Raw genomic sequence first — 20,388 nt, 5'->3', positions numbered from 1 at the left:
TGAGCTTGCAAGGCAAGGCACTTTTAATAATGTTACTCTGAGTGAGCAGTTTTACCAGAATTTCAAACGGTTACGGTTCACAATTAAGGTGGAAAATAAAAGCTTTGTGTTTAATGTATTTTTGTTGATGTTGAAATGGATTTTAAAACATATGGTATCGAAAAAAGTATCGTTAGGAACCGGCATCGAAACTGAGGTATCGAAATTGGCCCCGGATCGAAAGATTTTGAACGATGCCCAGCCCTACTGAGAACAGGAGAGAGATAGCGATGAGGAAAGTGACGATTTCTCTTTTATCTTCCTGTTCTCTCTCACGCATAAGCACATACATCACGCGCAACACCTTTTTACAATGTGTCACACACAACACAATCTCTTTTTAAACAATAGCATCATTGGTCTGTATTCTCTCTCACTCTCTCTCCCTCCTCTTCCATTCACCCTCTTCTTACTTATCCCCCGTCTTTACCTTAGCTTACTCTTCAGATGCGGACAGACACACACACACACACACACACACACACACACACACACACACACACACACACACACACACACACACACACACACACACACTAAATAAGGCATAGAAGTGCAGACAGGAAGAGATGGGAGAGAAAATCAAGTATATTGATTTAGGTGAAAGTTGAGAAAGTAAGGGGGTTGAAAAGGCAGACAAAGAAATCAGAGAGAGACCGCAGATAGAGAAGGTCGCGCAAGTGACTGAGCCAGAGACAGCAGAAAATGAATGAGTAGAAGAGCGAGAGTAAACAGAAGTCCCAAGGTGACTGTCTGCAGAGTTGTTTGGCAGGATGTGAAGCTGGGAGAACAGTGACAAATGAATGGAAAGATCAAAGTTATGAAGAGATGAATGAAGCATAGACACTGGTGACTTAAAGTCACTAAGAAATTAGGACTTACATTCTTGCTCTTTGCATTTCTTTGTTTTCCCTTTAGTTTGCTCTTAAGTAATCATTTGTTTTTTTGAACAGTTAACAGTATGAGCTGCCTGGGTGTGGCAAAATGTAAGTTAAAAGTAACAATGTCATCCTGCGAAAAAATAAAATCACCTCTCAGCCCAATGAGTAACAATTATGTCACCTTATTTTAACCTGTAATTGTAGTGTCTCCCATGGATTTATCTGTAATTTAGAAAAGGCCAGAATGCAGCTGTGAACACCCAAATGAACTCACAGAGATCGTTTGACAATGATGAAAATAATCACAGGCCGTTACTTACTAACTGACATGCTTACAATACACAATATTCAACAATAATCAGCCTCTCTTCCTGTTCCTTTTACCTTTTCTTTGTCTATCAACCCTTCTCACACACTGGTCTCCCCAGGATATCCTGCTGTTTGGGTACCCTGTATGCCACTCTGATCACAAAAACAGGATGTATGTGTGTGTGTGTTTGTGTGTGTGAGTGTGTCTGTTTCACTGTATGTGTGTCTAACGAGCAGTTCCACCTAACCCAGACCACACAGGAAGGGCAAAGGAGAGAGTTGCCATAGTAACATGCTGTTCAGGTGGTTGTCAGTGACAGCATAGAGAGGAGGATGGAGGGATGACATGAGGAGGGAGCTGGGAGAGAGAATAGAGAGAGAAATATAGAAAGGTAGAGGAAAGAGGAAAACAGAGAAAGGCAGTCAGAAGGGAAGCTAGAGAGAGATGCAGTGAAGGAAAATTAAAGAGCATCAGGATTTTACCACCATAGAGTCCTCTAAGATGCTTTTAAATTGTGTTTTGGCTTTAAAAAAGGAAGGAAGGCCAGCAAATGGAGGTGGTCTTTACTTAAAGCTATAGTGCGTCGTTTCTGTCTCGCCCATGGGGAATTCTATGTGATGACAAAAAACACTGTCGACTCGTCCACATGATACAAGCCTTCCGTGATCGTGCACGCGCCCCCACCCCTCCTCCACGCAGTTGCTAGTATGCAAGGAGAACAGGGAGGATTAAAAAAAAACATGATGGACTCTTCAGAAGAGGTAATTATCATTACTCAAGTCACCGGACGACACAATCTTCTGAACATAGCCATACTGAGAAATCCAGAGAGAGTTGTGTGGAGCTGATAGTCTTAATCAGCTTTGTAGCAACTCATTTGGCAATGGCTTGAATAATGGACATTCACTAATATCAAAAAGTTTAAGTTACTCCTACGTATAAGTGATGGATTGATCCACCTTTTTTTAAGTCTGCAATACCCACATGCCCATATTTACAATGGAATACAGGTAGTCATTGGTCGCTGTTGCCCATAGTGAAACTGGAAAGCTCATAAAAATGGGGCCTTGTTTATTGTTATAGATATGAGTTGACAATGCACAGCTTACAATGACAGTGAGCCATGTTTTAAGATAGATTTTAAAGTGTGAAATTAATTTTTTAACTTTAAAGGTGCTCTAAGCGATACTGGGTGACGTTACTTCTTGTTGACGTTCAAAGTATTTTCAAACAAAACGGAGACTAGCTCGCTCCTCCGTCCTCCTCATGTCCGTTTTTGGCTGAACACTGGAACACGGTTTGTGTATGTTTGTATGGTCCAGGTTGGACCACTTTGTTTTTGTTGGCGTGTGTGGACCCTGGGCTGTCTACAGAGACCGCGTTTTTTTTAGTGTGTTCAGGGGACCGGCAACTCGCGGATAGTGACGAGATGTTTGCTGTATCTGACAAAAAATGTTGTAGCCTAAAAAACGTGACATCGCTTAGAGCACCTTTTAATTGACAGTCAACTGGCTGAAGGGCATGCTCATAGTGTCCACTAGGGGCCACTAACGAGGGCTAATCCCAGATGTCCAACTGGACCAAGATACAGTATCTGGTGTCACTGTATTGTTGATAAATTGATAGGGCGCAGCGTGGTGTGGAAGTCAAGCTGCCAAATCAGTCCTCCTGTCAGCCAGCCAGCCAGCTCACAGTCAGTGGCTGTCTCCGCTTTCAGTCACTGTCCTTACGTAACCCCTCCAGAAACACACACACACACACACACACACACACACACACACACACACACACACACACACACACACACACACACACACACACACACACACACACACACACACACACACAAATGATCCCTGTTTATACAGCAGGAAGGCAATTAAATCCAAGACACTTCTATTGCAGTTTTAATGTTGTGTTCCTCTCCAGCCGTCCTTCACACACTCTCTCTATCCCATCTTTTTTTCTAAAAAACACACTCACAGTCTCACCGTCTTCCATCAAAACCATCCACACCCTGCATGAATTGGACAGGGCAGTTTCTATTCCATGACTTTTCTTTGTGTGTGTGTGTGTGTGTGTGTGTGTGGATCTACTTTATCTGGTGTTTTTATGGCACAGACTAAATATTACATTAATGAGACTAGCATTGGCTAACCACACAGTTAGTTAGAAATAGGTTACCTCTTCTTCATGTAAGATACATTCATCTTTATGGCAGCGCTGGCAGAGTATGACTCAAAGTAGTACTGACGTCTACACTCAATTTAGTCTACTACAAAATATTTACTCCACTGGCTGCCAATTTACTCAGACAGGAACACTGCTGAGGTAATGGGGAGTTGTTCTTACAGTGGGCGCTGACTCTTTTCTAGAAACCACTTGGCTCTTCCTGTCCTCTAGAGGATTTAGCTGGTGGGTGCCAGGGGTCACTGGGCCACTTTCTCCCCCAGGTCAGCTGGAGGGAACCAAATATCAGGTCCAGGGAACAAGAGAATGAAGAACTAGTAGAGTTTTTTGTATGGCCTCATTCACCATCTGTGAAAGGTAAAAAGGGCAAGATGAGAGAGAGATAGAAGGTGATTAAATGAAATAAGAGAGAGAGAGAGAGAGAGAGAGAGAGAGAGAGAGAGAGAGAGAGAGAGAGAGAGAGAGAGAGAGAGAGAGAGAGAGAGAGAGAGAGAGAGAGATTTGAAGACAACTGAACATTAATATTGATATTAGAGGGGGGAGGAGAGTGGAGAGACGGTACAAATATGTGTAAAGTAATGTTGAGGTGTGGGAATTGTAATTTTGAAGTGATGTAGAGTGAAGGATGGAGGGAGACATTAAGCAGAGAGTTGCTGACTGGTGGACAGATTTGAAAACCGAACTGAGAGACCGGATTTACATGCAGGTTTATATGGAAGATGGATGCAATAGATAAAGGGAAGAATGTGCCTTGGAGGAATGACTCAGTGTGTCTCTAAGCTGTTTGTTCTGATTGGGTTGTTGTATTTGTTGTTTTTCTTTGTTAAAAAGTTAAAAACTGTTGTATTAATGAGGATTTGCTCTCCTACCCACCCCTACACACACAAACTCATCGCACTGCAGTGCCTGCGAGTTGTCGCTACTGACACAGTGACCCAGTCCAGAAGATGTAGGTTACCCTTTCTTGCAGCACTCTGGGTTTCTGCTCATTCTCACAGGAGCTGACTGGGGAGTCACTGTTGCTGACGCAGAGCTGATCCATTTATATAGTGGTAGTGTTTACTGAGCAAAAGCCAAGATTTTGGCTGTGTGCTTGAAGCAGAAATATAATGACTGTTCAAAAGAAAACGGCACTTGAGGCGACCAAGCTAAAATGAAGTCCAAATCAGCCACAGTAAAGCCGCTCACAGTCCGAGTGGGATACTGTGCAGGAAAAGCAACATCTATCTGTTAAAATAGATTAATATCTAATATAATTTTGGTTAGATTTACAGTATGGATTAAATGGATACATTATAAACACAGATTCCTTTTTCCAACCGGGTCATAGTATCAATGCAATAATGCACCTCAAGGTATACTGAGAGAAAATATTTGACTCATTAGAGCTTCCTACTCAGACGAATCAATCAACATTTATTTATATAGCACTTTACAGCAACCAGCAGGTATCCAAAGTGCTTTACATCAGGAACCAAGAATAAAACAACATATCATACAATAAAAAGAATGAAACATAGCAAACAGTAAAATCAGAAAAGGTTACATAGAAACAGGAGGAGGAGAGGGAAATTGTCACACCACTACTACGTATTAAAAGCCATTCTAAACAAATAGGTTTTGAGTTTGGATCTAAAAAGAGCTAGATCTGTAATAGTGCGAATATCAGGGGGTACCTTGTTCCAGAGTCTCGGGGCAGCAACTGCAAAAGCCTGATTACCAGTTATACCTAGACCTTGGGACTTCTAAAACCAGTTGATTTGAAGACCGCAATGACCATTTGTGCTCATGCAGGGTTAAAATCTCAGACAAATACTCCGGTGCCAGGCCATTTAAGGCCTTGAAAACAAATATAAAACGCACAGGCAGCCAATGTAGGGTGTAGAGAACGGGAGTGATGTGTGCACGTCTCAATGTATTTGTTAAAAAGCGAGCAGCAGCATTTTGCACAAGTTCAAGTCGTGAGATGGAGGTTTGAGTCAGACCAACATAAAGAGCATTACAGTAATCCAACCTTGAACTAATAAAAGCATGAATCGCCTTTTCTAGATCGTGCCTGTTAAGGAAGGACTTAACTTTAGCCAGGAGACGAAGTTAGAAAAAGCTCATTCTAACAACATTGCTGATTTGCTTGTCAAATTCGCTTCCTGTCTCCACCTTGTCCCTTATTTTCTAACATACATTCTTACATGGTCCAAATACACTGTAATTTAGACAAAGTACAAACTAGTCAGAAAACAGGAGGAACTTTGCCTTTAATTTTGTTCACTTTACATTTGTGCTTTCAGGCTCTGCAGAAGTTAGCAAGCCAATACCTTAAGAGAGACTGGCCTGGAATCAACCCTGATGACCAGAGAACAGACTACAGGTAGGTGTGTGTGTGTGTGTGTGTGTGTGTGTGTGTGTGTGTGTGTGTGTGTGTGTGTGACATTTAGAAGTATGCAGCCATAGATTGCCATAAGCAAAAATACATTTTGCAGCCATTCTAAATTGCTCTTACCTACAGCCAGTTGCACCACCAAGATGAACGCCAAATCAGTGCTCTGCTGGAATATGGTCTACAGCACATTTATGAGTCTTTATTTACTGTAACAGTGGTACTGAAATTTGAAACCTTAAACTGGATCCAACCAGTGGCAGAGGCAGAAATTATATTTTGGGTGGGCCAATGCAAAAGTGAGTCTTATAGACTTAGAAAAAATTAGAAGTAGAAAAAAAGGACAAACATAGACAAACTGAAAACTGAAAAAAACAGCAACAATTTCCCTTTTCAACATTCTGCATTACAAAGGCAATAACAGCAAAACGCTGTCTATACAACACGCTCAACCAACAAAGCTCTTAGACTAAAACCAGTCCATTTTATGGAGAACCAACAGCATCGGCTCTACTGTGCACAGTACAAGTAACCATTGTATTGCACAAAGTAGCAACTAAACATAAACCCAAACAGCACAGAAATCGCAATGTAACATATCCCTCAAGCATTCATCACAGCCATTGTTGCTTCAGTACCATGGTCAACTCACAAGCAGCAAATGCGCTAGCAGCTCAAATCAGCAACAACCCAAATCAGCAGTAAAACAAAATCAAAGAATGAAAATACCCAGCCGACCATTGTTTGAATTAAGAAAGATTATAATGGAAAGTAGCCCGCACAGCTACAAGTTTTAGATAGTGATTGGATGCACGGCACTAACGATTTTCAAAGAAAACAAAAACTCTGGGCTGTCACAGATAAGTCATTTTCTCATCGTGGTGTGAATGTGTGTGAATGTTTATCTGATGAGCAGGTGGCAGCCTCGGCCACAGTGTATGAATGGGTGTGAATGGTGAATGGTTCCTGTACTATGTAAAAGCGCTTTGAGTAGTCGTTAAGTCTAGAAAAGCGCTAGCCATTTACATTTAATGTGTGCAAAACACGAAGGCGTCATCAGTGTTCACAATTTCTTACGAAATAAGAAAATGAGTGCCGGAGTTTTTGAATTAAGAAAGAAAAACACACTCAAACAAACTCCTCTCTTCCAGATGGGCTGTCAGCTCCGCTGGGGAAATGTCTGCACATTTGACAGAAAAGCGCATCCTTGTTTACACTGTATTCCAACCACGAAAACTGTTCATACCACTTTGAAGAGAAGCTCCTCCTTTAAATAACACAGTAAAGAACTTTGTTTAGCCATTGTTGAGGCGGTATTGTTACACTGGCTGAAAATCCCGCTAGCTAGCTGGCTGAAGGCAGCCCAGAGAGTCTGCTTGTCGGAATCATAGCAACTGATTACATTCCGGAGGCTTCTTATAACTTGTCTTAATCAGTAGACACATTAAACACACACAACAAGTCAACAATATGTCAAGTTAATATTGATTTCTTTTCTTCCATGCATTTTTATATTTTTAACAAAATTTATTTTAATCAAACTTGGCTGGATGGGTCAGTGAGTAATGTGGGTGGGCCAGTGCCGCCCAGGCCCATTACTGGCTACGTGCCTGGGTCCAACTTATTATTAAAACAAAAAATAAAGTTTTTACTGGTATTAGTTTTATGTTTGTTGGTTCTAGCAACTACTGCAACATGTCTACACACAAATATTCTCCCCTTCCAGGTGGCATGCACATACAGTTTATCAGACAAACATACAGTGGTGTATGGGGAATTAAAAAAATGTGCCACTGCGCATGAGAACTTTGTGATTTTCTAAGTAATTGCTCTTCGAAGTGTACGTTGTAGAACTGTAACCATCCAGCATTTTTGTGCTTCTTCTCTCCCAACTAGGAATGTGTATGCAGTGTGGAGGGCCTACTTAGAAGGAACCGTGCAGGTGAGCCAGTCCCGGCTCAATGTGTGTGACAACTACAAAAGTCAAGTATCAGAGCCCGCTAAGACTGTTCGACTCTATAAGGAGCAGCAACTCAAAAAGGTGAGCGGATGCATGGACGGTGGGAGTTAGTCATAGTTTCCATAGCAATCCTCGGTCTCTGTCCCTCTCGACAACATCCTTCAATGGAATCACACTGAGGTATTGTGACTCATGTTGGTCTGATTTTTCTCTAACAACTCCTTTTTCCTTTTTCTCTTCACAGACCATAGATCAGTTGAGTGGCATTCAAGCAGAGCTGCAGGAGTCGGTGAAGGAGTTGGCCAAAGCCAAGAAAAAATACTACGATTGTGAGCAGGTTGCCCATGCTGTGCGAGAGAAGGCTGACATAGAGGCCAAGTAAGCTCACCACGGTGCTGTGCATGTGTGACTTAACAGATGTTCTCTATTGTCAGAAAGAGAACGTGCGTGTGTGAGTGAGAGACCGAGGGCCTGCTCTGACCTGGTTTTAAAATCCGATCTGAGTGATCCGATCACAAGTGGACAGTTCTTGGTGCGTGTGTTTTCACCTGTCTGTAGAATAGAATGTGTCTCCAAATGCGTCCTCAGTGACCACTTATGATCGGATCAGATCTTTACTTCAAATAAACACGTACATCATTTCCGTTTGCATATAGGCTGGTTGTGTGTTTATAATGTCAGTTGTTACTTTCACATAAATCAAGTGAAAAATGAAAAAGCGTTGCGCACACTCGGTGTGCTGACCATAGACTGTAGCCTATACAAAAGGGTGCCGGCATAAGGAGATCTACTGACGGGGACCTGTGCTGGTGAGAATAATAATTAAAAAAAAGTCTTAGTGTGTTCATCTCTTGTTTGTAGCTTCTAACGGAATCTCTGTGGTTTGAAGTTGACTTTATATTATAACTGCTTTATTTTACGTTTGTTTCATGTTAGCTTATAGGAGTTGCGTTACGTTACTGCTGATGAAGCCCCAACATTTCCTGATTTTTGCTGCTTCACAATGAAAGCGTTCAAATACCAAAACGATGGACTTTTATTGTGAAGAACTAATAGGAAATGCTGTATTGACCACACATTTCACCGTCAACTCCAGACAGCGCTGTGTAGCTCCGGTAATGCGAGACTAATCAATAACAGAAGCAGATGACATAAGAGCAGGAAGTTTAGTAGTAGCCCTTTTGTCCTACATTAGTGAATTCTGGGACGTTTTTTGAACTCAAAATAATGGTATTTTCAAGACAACAGCACTGCAGAGAGCTCGAGACAGCCGGGGATATAGGAGCAAGCAGCATGCAGGAACAAAAACACAGACGCACTAACTAGTAGGGCTGCCACCTCTTAGTCGATTAGTCGACTAATCGGTCGTTTTGGTCTTAGTCGACCAAGATTTCTTTAGTCGATTAGTCATTTTTTTATGCTTATTCATGCTTAATTACTTATTTCCAAGAAACTTCTGAGCACATTTATGGTAAACACAAGATTTAAAGTGGTGCTTTTGCAGGATTAATTGTGGAGAAACTCAGTTTTACAGATGGTTAATTAACTACATTTATATTGTGCTTTTCTAGTCTTAACCACGTCTCAAAGCGCACAGCTCTGTCAATTAAATAAACTAATCGATTAGTTGACAAAATCCTATAAGTGTTAGTCGACTAAGAATTTCTTTAGTCGAGGACAGCCCTACTAACTAGAATAAGAATAAAAACAGAATATGATAAAAACATCCAAAACACATGATTCACTCATTGGTTTCTGTGACATGAGAAATGCTTTGAATGAGTAGGCTAGCCTACGTATTTCAGCTCACAGATGAGTAGGCGGTCCTTAATGTGGACACAGGACACATCCCCGTTCTCACTGCTATTAGAATGTGGACACATGTGGCTCAAACCACCTCCAAAAGCGTTTTTTGGGATCCAATCTCAACGCGTCCTCAATGAGTCCTGAGAGTGTTTTCACCTGTACTTACAGCTGTCCACTTGTGATCTGATCGCTCAAGACGGACGTTAAGGCCGTGAAAGGTGAAAACAGGGTCAGAGAGAGAAAGAGATATAGAGAAACATCATCATGAAGGCTGAAAGAAGCAACCAATTACAAATCTGTAGAGAGTCAGACAAAGAAAATATAGATGAAAAGGGACCAAAACACCATAAAAGGATAAGTAAAGAACAGAAGATTGACAACATTGGTGGGTGCTGTTTTCTTTGTGTGAATCCAAGCAATAAACTAAAACCCTATTAGATTTTTCTGTCTTTTCTTTCCTTTTGAAGGACAGATAGAAGCTCTATCTGGCATAAAATGTCTTCTTTGCAGCTTTCTAGGTATATTGAAATATATTGTCATTTGTTTATCTTTTATAAAATGTTTATTCATCATATTCATCACTAAATAGCTCCCTGAGTAGCATAAAACTTATTTTGAAGCTTTGTGCCACAATTAGTACCAAAGTTTTTGATCCTGAGTGTTGTTTTCCTCTCAGCCCTAGGTATGGTGACATTTTCACTTCATTGAATTCTCGGCTCCGGTTAGCGCCCACATCGATTTGGCCAGTCAACTCTTTTCTGTTCTCTATCACTCAGTAGAAAGACACAGCCGCAGAAATTACTGCATTGCTGCTGTGCCTCTATGTGATTGTACGTGTGTGTATATCAGTAGAGACAAATGGCGAGATATTAGTCATTATCAGGCACAAGGAACACACAGGAAGAAGTTGGTGGGAATGTAGAGACACAAGACACACTTCATACTTTCAACACCACTTGGCTGCATAAAGCAGTGCAACAGAAATAGAAACCCACCACATACTCGCACATAACTGGCAAGCAACAGACACCATCACATACTCTTAAAGCATTTTGCATCTGTATGTGTGAGAGTTAATTAAATACACACAGCCTCTTTTCACGCACATAAGCACAGTAGAACAAAAAGCAAGAGCACACAGGCTCACTCTCATTTTATGAGACAGGTCGTCCTTCTGATGTCACCATCAACATAAATCACGATGACCGGATCAGCCTGAGATTTATTGCTGTCAAGCTCCAGACTGTTGAGGGTCAATATATGATGCCTACTCTGAATCAGAGGTTAGAGATCAGAGTTATGATTTTGTAGAAGTGCCTGGATCGTTTTTTTAATTAAATCTATGATTGTGCGTAGATACCTTCATATTCATTTGAATTAGATCCAAGATTAACTTCTTTGCTTGCTCTGTTTTGTTATTTCAGGTCTAAACTGGGTCTTTTTCAGTCAAGAATTAGTTTACAGAAAGCAAGCGTAAAGGTAAGAGGGCTCGCTCACAAAGACGCAAACACAACACTGTCACTCCCTCTTAAAGCACAGCTATCAAGCTGACTCTTTTAAACCATGATACAAAAACAAAAATGGTTGTTTCACTTTGATTCCATAATGAGCCCAGAACCCAAAAAGAGACACATGTACTCCGCTTAAAGCTTTAAGCTCTAAGCTCTGTTACTGTAATGCAGTATTGCAATATCGTCTGTTTCTCTTTCATTTCAGTTGAAAGCTAAGAGAAGTGACTGCAACTCCAAGGCGACACACGCCAGGAACGACTACTTGCTAACTCTAGCTGCTGCCAACGCTCACCACGACCGCTACTACCATACAGATCTACCACACTGCATACAGGTATTTACACAACAAATATAAAGAATTGGAAGATGTAAGTGGTGTGAGAGAGAATCCACTTCCCTACCATGCATGTGGACATTTTAATAAAACTGTACATTTCTGGGCAGCTGAAATTCTAGTTTGTAATGCAGTAATGACATTTTCATTTACTACACCAAGTACTGACTTTACAATCTCAAGCGCTCTTAATACCTAGAGAGATTTTCCAGGAGCAGGGAGACATATTTCCTGGTTCCCAAATTCAAAGGGGGAAAGCTACTTTGAATTAAAGCACAATTTGGGATAAAAAATTCTGTGTCACCAAAGTAGTTGGAGGGGGAAAGCAATCATACATGAGATAGTGATGATTTCACAGTTTCAAGTCTTCAAAGAGAGTCATAGAGTTCTCAGCATTTGTGTTTTGAAAGGGGCTTATGTAAAGAAAAATCTAGCAAAATGAGCCACCCTGATACCAATGATTTGTAGGCATGACATTATATTTTCCACAATGTTTAATACGTTTTGACGTTTGTCATTTTTAAAACTGTTTTGTAGATAGAATACAAAAGGTCATCAAAGGAGGGATGCAAATAAGTTTGCCGCATCAGTGATGTTTTCTTCTTTCGTGTTCAGTGAATGGCATATTCTTTTGGCCTCATAATCACATCTGACACTTTCATATGACACACATCCCTGTGTTTGTATTTTTCTGTTATTACGGTTGTGGGATGTAGGTTTCACAATATTTTTAATGTACTTGATTGTTTCTAAGTTATGACCTCACCGCCATTGGTAAAGCAAGTTCTGCAACTTAAAGTGATAAAATGTGGCACAGAAGCCAATTTGCTGTCACCCCTCATATTTATTTCATCAGTGGTAGCAAGCTGCTGTTTGCGTGTAATCAACATGGTACTGCATGACCTTTCTGGCACATGCACAGAATCAAAACACAGGAAGAAGTTAGACTAAATTATCGACATACCATTGTGGTGGCAGTTTAGCTAGTTGACTTTACACCTGTGTTGCTGCTTTTAATTTTCCTCTCAGTCTAAACCATGAAGTAAGTTGCATACGTTCAGAATGAATATGCTATTCATTTATAATTAAAGTAAAGCAAATTGATTTTTTGATCTGCTTCTATCTCTATTTTTTTTTTTGCTTTCTGTTCCTTTATTTGCTTTTTACATTTTGTGTAAATCCTATCGTCAGATGCTTATCCCTGTCTTCTTTTCTCCCTCACTCTCACATACTCTGCCTTAGGCGTGTATGAGCATCTATACTATTAGGCCATTCTGAATAATAGATCCGTAGCTCCTCACGACAGAAGGACAGGACTGCGGGGAAATATGCACATGCACAAATGCATGCACTCAAACACACAAAGAGAATAAGGGACATTGCTTGAGGGATGCAATCTGCTCATTGTCTCTCCCTCCTCTGCAGTTTTACAGTGTTTACAGGTCTTCACCTGAAAGTCAGTGATAACAACACTCCAAATAGGCGGACCAACATTTGCATTACACGAAAGTACAAGTTCTTTTCACATTTTTTGCTCCACAGAAATATGTTAGGACACACGGCCCAGAAAGCAGCATCAATGGCAGACGTAAGAATAGCAGCCACACAACATGGGTAACCAAAAACAGCACAATACTGTACAACTCAGAAACCATTCTAGTAATTGTAGCATCACTGTAAAACCACATACTATGTTACTACTCCATACTACTCCATTCATCATGGTCTCCATTTCCAATAGCACTTATGTCCAACCTTTAAAATCCATTTTGCTCTTAGTGCATTGCATTGCTGTGAACATTATTCATTGGATACAGCCATGTGAGGACATTTTGGAATAGGGAAATATACTTCTAAAGTTTAATATTCAGACATGTTACAGATTGGTAACTTTACGGGAGTGAAATACCTTTTTTTGTCTTTAATCTCCAACCATATAGAAGAAGATAATGAACTGAATGTGATAGATATGATATTTCTAGATATGAGGGTTGAGGAGTCTTGTAATTAAATGCCTTGTTTAGATCTGCATTTCAAGTACTGACTGTGGCTCCAGGAATAACATATATCTTACACTGAGCTCTGCTGTCCTTGTCAATGCGACAGTTGTAGTTAAAGGGCAGCGGAGGAACAGACTGCTCCACATCTCCCTCTGCTGTTAGCAGTCGATGCTCTAACTGTCAATCTTTAAAATCCCCTGCTAGACACACACTAACACCGACACATCTGCTGGTCCACTGTGCTGTACTTATTGTTCAGGCTGATGCAGTCATTCAACCCCCAAATACACACTGACCACGGTATGGGGACGGGGCTTTTTCTGGAAGCTGACTCACTCCAAGTCAACACTACCGTAAATGGATAAAAAAATGTAAAAAAAAAGCAGGGGAGGAAGAGAAGAAAGGGGGAGGAGGAAATGATCAGAGTGATGAGGGAACATTTAGAAAGAAGTCAGCCAACAACCCACCCTTAATGACATCATTTCCTAGTTTGTTTCCCATTGTTTTATAAGTCTGTGTTGTGTGTGTGCAAATGCTACTTTTGTTGGTGTTATGTGCATTTTAGAAAAAAAATGTTTTTGTAAGTTTACTGAATGTGGTGAGAGAGAGAGTGTGTGTGTGTGTGTGTGTGTGTGTTTTGTTGAATTGGAATCCGAACCCCTTCACCTTCCCCTGCAGCTGCGAGAACGCTATCCAAAGAACACTTCACACACGCGCACACACACACCTCCAATACACTCATGTCTGTTTCAAATGTTCACTCTTCCCCTCTTACCTCTTCTTCCTCTCCATTAGCTGCTCTCTCTCTTTCTTTCCTTTCTGTCTGATCTGTCTGTTTGGCAGCGTGGCCTACAGCTTGGCAGCACTACCCCAGCTCCCCATAGAAAGGCTGTTCATTTGGACAGCATACTCCATTAAAATGTCTTAATATCGGTGCATCAGAATCCACCTCTAATGATAAGCTGTCTAATGAAAACATCTGCTCAGTTTCTTTTCTTCCTGTCGTTGTTTGTCTCACTCTCTTAAATTCATAAAAAAAATCAAAACTAACAGGAAAGTGAGGGAGCTGTCAATCAATCGCAGTCTGTACACGCCCACAATGTCTTGAGAAGAGGTCTAATTAGGCAACACAAGTTTAAACGCCTGTGTGGTTTGACTACTGGTTTGAACTTGCCTACAACAAAAGTACAAACAAACTAGTGCATCTTCCATGAAGGTTAAGTATTCCTCCAGGCTCAAAAACAGTTACTGCCAGGCTCCCACATACAAAACAGTTGTGGATAAATGACTGCTGTAATTTTGATGGCGAGTAATAAGGCATTATTGTGCATGGAGGTGTGACCGTAAACATTCAGTGACCCGTCACATGTCTCCTCCTGATTCTCTAGTACTCTCTACTTGATTATTAAGGATTATGGAGTAACATTGAATTAATCCATTCTTCACTGTGACCTCTGGTCTCTCTCTCTCTCTCTCTCTCTCTCTCTCTCTCTCTCTCTCTCTCTCTCTCTCTCTCTCTCTCTGTCCTCTAGGCCTTGGATGGCAGGATCTATGAGCATGTGAAAGACTACCTGGTAGAGCTGAGTCATACCGAGCTAGAAGCCTCCCAAGCCACACACAACACCTTCCAATTCCTGTTGGACAAATCTACCAGGGTGAGTCAGATGTGTTGAGAGACACAGCTCTCATGTACTCATTTGTAATTTAGTACTAAAGTGTTTTTTTGTTCTCAAAACAGATACTATGGAGAATATCCATCCATCTTCTTGACATATTGTATTTCTTCTGTGAAATGAATGGGACACCTTGACATTTTGATTACATTTGTTGTAACTAGGCACTATTCTTCTTACGTTACATTACAGAATTGTGCCTAGGATTGGCATTTGGAAACATTGTTCACAAACTGCATTTTAATAAAAAACAAATTCAAACTGAGGAATGCTAACCATACATTTCTAAGGGAACCAAAAGACAAATGCTAAAACACAGTATATAAGAAACAATATGATGTACTGAGTCACTACATAATAAAAGCAAATGCCTTGAATGTTTGTAATGTCTTGTTTCTTCTGTTTGTGTGTCTGTGTAAAGCTTGCAGTCTAGTCCAAGTTAAACTGAAACAATTCTCAAAGGGAGTATGATGGATTTATAACTTAAACACCACTTTGCGTTTTGTTTTTATCAATACAGCAGCCTAGCTGGCAGAACAGCTGAGCTCAATGTTTAAAGGTACTTGACTCCTAGCCCAACTCACAAGCTCTTTGGCCTGGCATGGATGCCATTTAAAGTGAAAGGCAAAATATAAAACCCAAAATCTACGTATGAATATGAAATACTCACCCGCTGTAGGCTTGAAAGGCAGCTGTAACAAGTTTCAGGTTACAATGGATTCAAAATTGACAAGTTTTCACAGCAAGAAACTATTCACTCTCTCCCTTTGTCTTTCTCTCAGATAATTCAAGAGTACAACCAGCAGTTGTTCATGCAGGAGAACCCAGTGTTTCACAAAGCACATGACTTTCAGTTCCAGCCCAGCGAATGTGACATGGTGAGACACACATAGCTGCGCACACATCCACAGTATTCATATATCTGCTGCATGGCGTGACACGCACGTCTCAAAAACGTGTGCATGCTAGATATAAAACCAACGCCTATTTTTTGGAAGCGTTTTCCAGGCAAAATACAATACAAAAAGATATTTATATGTCATTTTGACACAAATACATATTAATAAAGGACATTTTGATGTTTGAAAGTCTCCAGGTTTTGACATAAATGCAGATATAAATGTAATTAAAAAAACAACTAATAAATAATTAACGATTTTTAAATATTGCACACACATACACACACACACACACACACACACACACACACACACACACACACACACACACACAGATGGTTATCAGCCTCTCAGTTGAATTCATGTACCTTTATTCTTATGATTTTGAGAGAATCCCCTTAATACAACTGGGTCTGAGAGCTGGAAATCAGAGGGAGCCAAAGCTCTGATCGTTCTTATTCTCTCTTTTGCGGTTTTGTTTCCAGCCTTTGGAGATTTTTTTATTTGAACTATTCAGGATGGAGTTGTCCAGTTAACTAGTGTTCTGGTGACAGCAAGATAGAAGCATGAATCTACTCTGTGTTCTAATATTAATCGTTTTAACACCAAATGTTATGTGTCTACTGGGAGCTCTTCTTTGTAGTCCTAGCATCTTTTCATCATTTACATAAGTCGCATAACTTATTTCTTTTAATTGAAGTGGTTGCTGAATGTTAAAAATATTTCAAATAGTTGTAAATTGATCTCAAGTCTGTGTGATCAAAATGCAGCAGTGGGAATCATGCTGTCTCACCCCTCTGGGGACTTTTTGCTGGCACAAAAAGAGATGTCTCCCGATGGACATTGGCCCTAATTCCACTATAGCTATCCTTTTCTCTTGTGTATGAGTCATTTTGTGCTCTCTTGTTTCTCAGCTTCTTTCCCTCTTCCACTTTCTCTCTCACTGTGTTCAGCCAAATTGTCCTTCTCTGATCTTTTCCTTTTATTACATAAACTGGTAACACTTCTCTCAATGACAATGTGCTATTCCTTCCCTGTGTCTTCCTAATCCTGTTCAACATTTGCTAACATTTTTCCCTAACCTTCTTTCCATTAACCCCTCCCTGTATTTGTGTGTCTGTGTGCTTGCACTGCTGCTCTTGGGTGTGTGGATGCGTGGCTGCTTGTGTGTGTGTGTGTGTGTGTGTGTGTGTGTGTGTGTGTGTGTGTGTGTGTGTGTATGTGTGTGTGCCAGACTCTGAGCTCGGTGCAGCAGTTGGTGGACATTGAGCCGTCGCCCGTCAGTGCCATGAGAATGACCCTGGCACAGGTAGTCTTAACTGTTGTTAGCATTCTTCATCTTCATTCACGACACAAAACATGGATCGGCTACGTCTATTTATTTATCTCTCTGTCCTTATGACATTACCTTGAACGCTCATGTATTGCTTTACAATGCCTTGGCAAATCTTTTACATAATAATCCAGTTCAACTCTAACATCTGGTACTATGATTGACATTTTGCGTGATGCTGGTAATTTATGAATTTCTATGTACTGTATGTATGACTGCTGAGCAAGTAACTCTCTAACTAATGACTGCTGTTTGTGGACAGGCACACGTCTTTGCATTTAGTACACTTAATGATCACTCTGGCATATCAAACATATTGTAAATATATCAAATGTATATGAATAAATGACATATAATGTTGAAAACGGATTGGGTTATGCATACTCTAAATCGATAAGGGGCAATCTGCCTGTGATCATGGCACTGTGGTTACTATACATAACCATTTCCCTCAAAAGATGCCCTAGACTGCTTGAGTATGGAGCGCTAAGGTGGATGGTGCTTTCTTTCATGACTTAACCTTGATTGACTGCAGAAGACAGTAGGTCAACTAGAATAACCTTTACAGTCTTATCCTTTGTAGCGTGGGCCCATCCTTCTTCCCAAACAGAAAGTAGTATACAGTAGCCATAGCAACTTGTCTAGTCAGTAATGACACACAGTCTTTTTACACAAGACTATGAGCTATGTGTATGTTACATATTCAAGGGTGGATGTTCCTCCCTCATGTAATTACTGTAAAAGTTATTGCAAGGACAGGTTATCAGAATCCCTATGTCGGTTTGTCATAGTACAATCACCATGCCTGTTACATTCTGCAGCATAACCAGCATGGCTGCAACTACCCCTCTGACATCATGCCCATTGCTGGTGTAATAAATAAGAATAAAGCTGACAAATATGTGTGATGCTCTGAATTACTAGTTGTGGATCAGACCAGACATGTTTCTTATTTGATACATAATGAACTCGTACTTCTATTATTATGACTCTTCCAACCTATCCCACCCTATCTACCCACCATTACCCTAGTGGTGCCATTTGGATAGGTTATTAGACAAATAGTTAGTTAGTTAAGCTTTATTTATTCAGGAAACCTCACAAGACCACAACAAGAAAATTAATTTGCTCAAAAAGAACTATCACACACACACACACACACACACACACACACACACACACACACACACACACACACACACACACACACACACACACACACACACAGCCATACTGAGGAATATGTGTTTCTAACGTGTAGCTGTGTTGAAGTTCATAACAGTAATAGGTGCGTAGAACTAGTCTTCCCCAATTTACAGTTTGTATATGAAACTTATAAACCAATGTTTCCTGTGATCTGGTTCCAAAATAAGCCATTGCTATTAGACGGAGGAGTTTTCTACCCTCCTGCTGCTCAAATTCTTGACTGTTTGTAAACTGTAAACCTGTTTATTAGACAGTAAAATGAGGGCTAATTATTGTATTCATTATCTTTGTTTACTTTAAGTTTTCTTATACCCAGCATGGTCTATTTGCTCCATAATGAAACAAGGGAGCCGTACTTGCTGGATTACTGAATACCAGTTATGACAGTGGCTCCACAGTAATACAATGCTTTGATACTGTCATCTGTTGGTGAGCAATGCAGTCCCAGCACATGACTTAACACAACGGATACCGTAACCTTGTTGCTGTTGCATCATCTTCTGAAATATCACTATACTATATATAATATGGTCATTTCAGGCAGAATGACCATCTCTGTTCTTGTTTTCTTTTTTCTTTTTGTTGTTTGTGTGTGTATATTTTCTTTGTTAGATTCTGTGTTAGCTCACCCTTTCCAAACCACCACACCAAAATCAACTCAAATCAGCCACCATGAAGTGTGATACAGGTGCTGTACAACGTGATGTATTATATTAGTCAAGACAGCAGTATGTCTCTGCAAGCTCTGGCAAGAGAGAACAATGGCAGCCTATGACATTTGTAATGATGCATTAGAAAAGACAGTAGTAGCTTTTTACAGTGACAAAACTATCATTGGGTTTAGAGCTTTTTTGGGTCATTTTTGCTTTATATAATGATAAAGACCTACAACAAGTGTTTAGAGTGAGGGGAGCCTTCCCACAACAAGGCCCCAGGGTTTGGACTTTTAAACTTTCCTACCAGCATATACAGTACTTCCCAGTCACACAGATGACTACACTTTGAAAGTTAATTCTCACCCCTTCATCCCTGTGGTTTCAGAATAACACAGTTGTTCTATACCGTCCTCTAAATGACTGTTATTATGACAGTGGAGGTTGTTATTGAAGTACAGTATGATCACACCATTTTAAGTTCACTGTATGTAACATTTCCCTGAGCTGGCAGGCTGACTAGACATCATTTAGCCTCTTATCATTTGGACCTGTGTCAATTTGGCATTGACACATCAACACATTTAGAATGCAATCTGATTACCATATGTCTTATTTGCTAAAGGTCCCCACTACATCATAATAATAAAAAATACAAATTAAAAAAAGATTTTGTACTGTACTGCACCGTGTCACTTAATGCCCTATAATATCACATTGACCAGCAGAACATTGTAAGGCCGGTCACACACTGCACGCGTCTCGCGAGCGTGGCGTTTCTGTTGCGTCTCAGCTGCGTGTCAGCTGCGTGTCAGCTGCGTGGATTTTTCTGTGTCCTACACACCAGAAGCGTGTCTGACGCGGCGCTGCTCCCACTGCTAGGTACAGGGAGGGCTGATCTCGGGACATAGTGCTGACAGATTCAAACTCTGAAAAATGGGTAAGTGGGCTGTCTGTGTAGCTGTAAAGAGCCTATACAGCCTATCTGATGTTGGACCGTCACTCACGTTGTTATCGTAGCCTATCCTACTACCCTTTATAGCCTATAGCCTACTGATTTGATTAAAGCAAGACAACATCGGCAGTATTGACTGCAAATATGTTACAGAATATTTCGTTCTGTATGACCAGTGCAACATTTGAAAATATTTTCTCTGAAATTTTGTATTACATTTATATCTACATTGATGTCAAAACCTAGACTTTCAAACATCAA

The 20,388-nt window shown here is 40.5% G+C and overlaps 1 protein-coding gene across 2 annotated transcripts in view; it reads left to right on the top strand.

Annotated features, from left to right (window-relative positions):
* The window catches only part of fchsd2 (FCH and double SH3 domains 2), a 76,240-nt gene that overhangs the window by 31,494 nt on the left and 24,358 nt on the right, over positions 1 to 20,388 (top strand). Inside the window, exons 4-11 of one of the 2 annotated variants that reach the window (XM_028572603.1) lie at positions 5,709 to 5,788; positions 7,694 to 7,838; positions 8,002 to 8,135; positions 10,988 to 11,042; positions 11,280 to 11,408; positions 14,941 to 15,063; positions 15,864 to 15,959; positions 17,215 to 17,289. In XM_028572603.1, coding sequence (XP_028428404.1) covers positions 5,709 to 5,788; positions 7,694 to 7,838; positions 8,002 to 8,135; positions 10,988 to 11,042; positions 11,280 to 11,408; positions 14,941 to 15,063; positions 15,864 to 15,959; positions 17,215 to 17,289 — 837 coding nt within the window. The remainder of the gene's footprint in view (positions 1 to 5,708; positions 5,789 to 7,693; positions 7,839 to 8,001; positions 8,136 to 10,987; positions 11,043 to 11,279; positions 11,409 to 14,940; positions 15,064 to 15,863; positions 15,960 to 17,214; positions 17,290 to 20,388) is intronic. The other variant, XM_028572604.1, reaches the window with a different exon arrangement.

Source organism: Perca flavescens, chromosome 3 (assembly GCF_004354835.1).
Source record: "Perca flavescens isolate YP-PL-M2 chromosome 3, PFLA_1.0, whole genome shotgun sequence".
Taxonomy (NCBI): Eukaryota; Metazoa; Chordata; class Actinopteri; order Perciformes; family Percidae; genus Perca; species Perca flavescens.
Note: the sequence above shows the minus strand (reverse complement) of the source record. Positions and strands in the feature narration are given on the sequence as shown.